Source organism: Peromyscus leucopus, chromosome 3 (assembly GCF_004664715.2).
Source record: "Peromyscus leucopus breed LL Stock chromosome 3, UCI_PerLeu_2.1, whole genome shotgun sequence".
Taxonomy (NCBI): domain Eukaryota; kingdom Metazoa; phylum Chordata; class Mammalia; order Rodentia; family Cricetidae; genus Peromyscus; species Peromyscus leucopus.
In genome coordinates this window covers 45,588,768-45,591,081 of record NC_051065.1, presented here as the reverse complement: position 1 = coordinate 45,591,081, position 2,314 = coordinate 45,588,768, and the positions used below count along the sequence as shown (strand labels likewise).

At 40.3% G+C, this 2,314-nt stretch overlaps 1 protein-coding gene across 1 annotated transcript; it reads left to right on the top strand.

The window, feature by feature from the left end:
• The first annotated feature begins 214 nt into the window (after positions 1–214).
• Positions 215–1,173, top strand: LOC114697999 (taste receptor type 2 member 39-like). The gene is given in 2 exon segments (XM_028876425.1): positions 215–1,019; positions 1,022–1,173. Coding segments are annotated over 2 exon segments (957 nt in total).
• Positions 1,174–2,314: the final 1,141 nt, after the last annotated feature.

Below are 2,314 nucleotides of genomic sequence, written 5' to 3'. Positions count from 1 at the left end.
CCAGATCTAGGGAAAGGACTTGAAACCAAATAATTCCATCATTTGCATCTCCATATTTACAATTAAGAATTCTTGGATAAACAAATCAAGTGTGCTTGGGAATCGTATATGAGCTTCTTCCTCCTATGACATAAATCATAGGAGCTGACAAGGACCTGCTTGTTGAATGTCAGGGACACATTTTCCTGCAGGCTCCAAAGAGGAACCACCCAGGATGGCTCAACCCAGCAACTACTGGGAACACTATGTGCCACCATTTGCCATCTTAATTTTGACAGTTATAGCCACAGAGTGCATCATTGGTATCATTGCAAATGGGATCATCATGGCTGTGAACATGGTCTCTTGGGTTCAGAAAAAGGCAATTTCCATAAATACTAGGATTCTGCTTCTCCTGAGTATATCCAGAATAGGCTTCCAAAGCATCATCTTGGTAGAAACAACCTTCTCCACATTCAAAGGTTTTTTTTACAACACTGTTTCCTGTATTATCTTCAGAGTAAGTTTCGTTTTCTTTAATTATTGTGGCCTCTGGTTCGCTGCTTTGCTTAGTTTCTTCCACTTTGTGAAGATTGCCAATTTTTCTTACCCCCTATTCCTCAAGCTAAAATGGAGAATTTCTGAATTAATGCCCTGGCTTCTGTGGCTCTCGGTGTTTATTTCATTCAGCTCCAGCATGTTCTTCTGCAAGGACACCTACATTGTGTATAACAACAATTCTGTAAGTTTCAACATATCCAACTTGACACTAAAATGGTACCGCGTTGAGATCAATGTGGTCAGTGTTGCTTTTTTATTCAGTTTGGGAATCCTCCCTCCTCTGATCATGGACATTGCAGCAGCCACTCTGCTGATTTTCTCTCTCAGGAAACACACCCTGCACATGAGAAACAGCGTCACCGGCTCCAGAGACCTCGGCACAGAGTCTCACATGCGGGCCATCAAAGAAACCAGCTGCTTTCTCTTACTCTATATCTCAAATGCAGCTGCTCTGTTTGTGTACATGTCCAACATAGTCAAAACAGTTTCTTCTGGAGTATTTTGCTTAGAATCATCCTGCCCTCCTACCCAGCTGGCCATTCAGTTTTATTGATTCAAAACAACCCTGGATTAAGAAGAGCCTGGAAGCCGCTTCAGTCTCAAATGCATCTGTACTTACAAAGTAGATTCTGATATTAGCTCCCAAGGAGGACCACACAACATGGACAACCAGCCCCTCATTGCCCTTACCTGGATCTCTCCTTCCTCACCAGCTTTCTTCATCAAATCCAACCTGATTCCCTTCACCAGATGCGACGTCCCTGTATAGGACTGAATATATCGTTACTCTCTAGTGTTTTGTGGGCACAATCTTGGTGATGTTTAACATATTCTTGTCCTTAGCCCTCTACATCTACCCTAGGCTTCTGTCTCAATCTAAGATAGTGACTCTTGACACCTCTACACATTGGAATCCCTAGGACTAACTTGTAAGCACCAGCTAATCCAGCTTTGCATTGATTATTTGCAATAATCAAGTAAGAATTCCTGGTGTTCTAACTTAGAAGCTTTTCTGAGTACTCTAGGTGATTCTGATGTGCAATCAGAGCTGATACAGATACCAAAGCGGAAACTTTTAAAACTTGAGTTCCTGATCACTCCTCTCTTGCCTTCTTCATATGCCTTTCAACCATCTGGAAATGCATTTGTGTCCACCCCCCGCCCAACAAAGATTCAAGCTAAATAATTCGGAAAGAGCTCTCAAAGTTGACAACACAAAAAGCATCCCTCAAACTAAAAACGATCATCTAACGTTTTTTCTAGATATCTGGTTTTATTAATTTTTGAAAAATTGAAGTGCATACAAGAAGAATCCCACTGAGATGTTGCTCTTAGTAAAAGAAAACCCTGCATATCCAAACTACAATATTCAAATTTTGTGTTTATTTATTATCCCTGACATGCATGTGGAAGTCAAAGGACAACTTACAGGACTCAGTTCTCTCCTTCTACCAAGTGGATCCTGGGAATCGAACTCTAGTCATCAGGCTAAGCAGCAGGTGGTAAGCCATCTCAACAGCCCTATGTTTACATTTTTTAAAGAAGATAGCTGCATATGATTGAAAGACTTCTATTATATTCTTAAGTTTTAAAAAATGAGGCTTTTGTTACTCCATTTGTATTTTTGCTTTCACAGAACACATATTTGGAGTGTATTTATATTTCTGTGTAAAATTCCAGAACAGTGTGGCAAAAGTTATTAGCAGATGACTTCTTTATCAGATGGAGTATCTGGGATACATGAAGCCTTTATACTCTGCTTTATGTCTTTCTG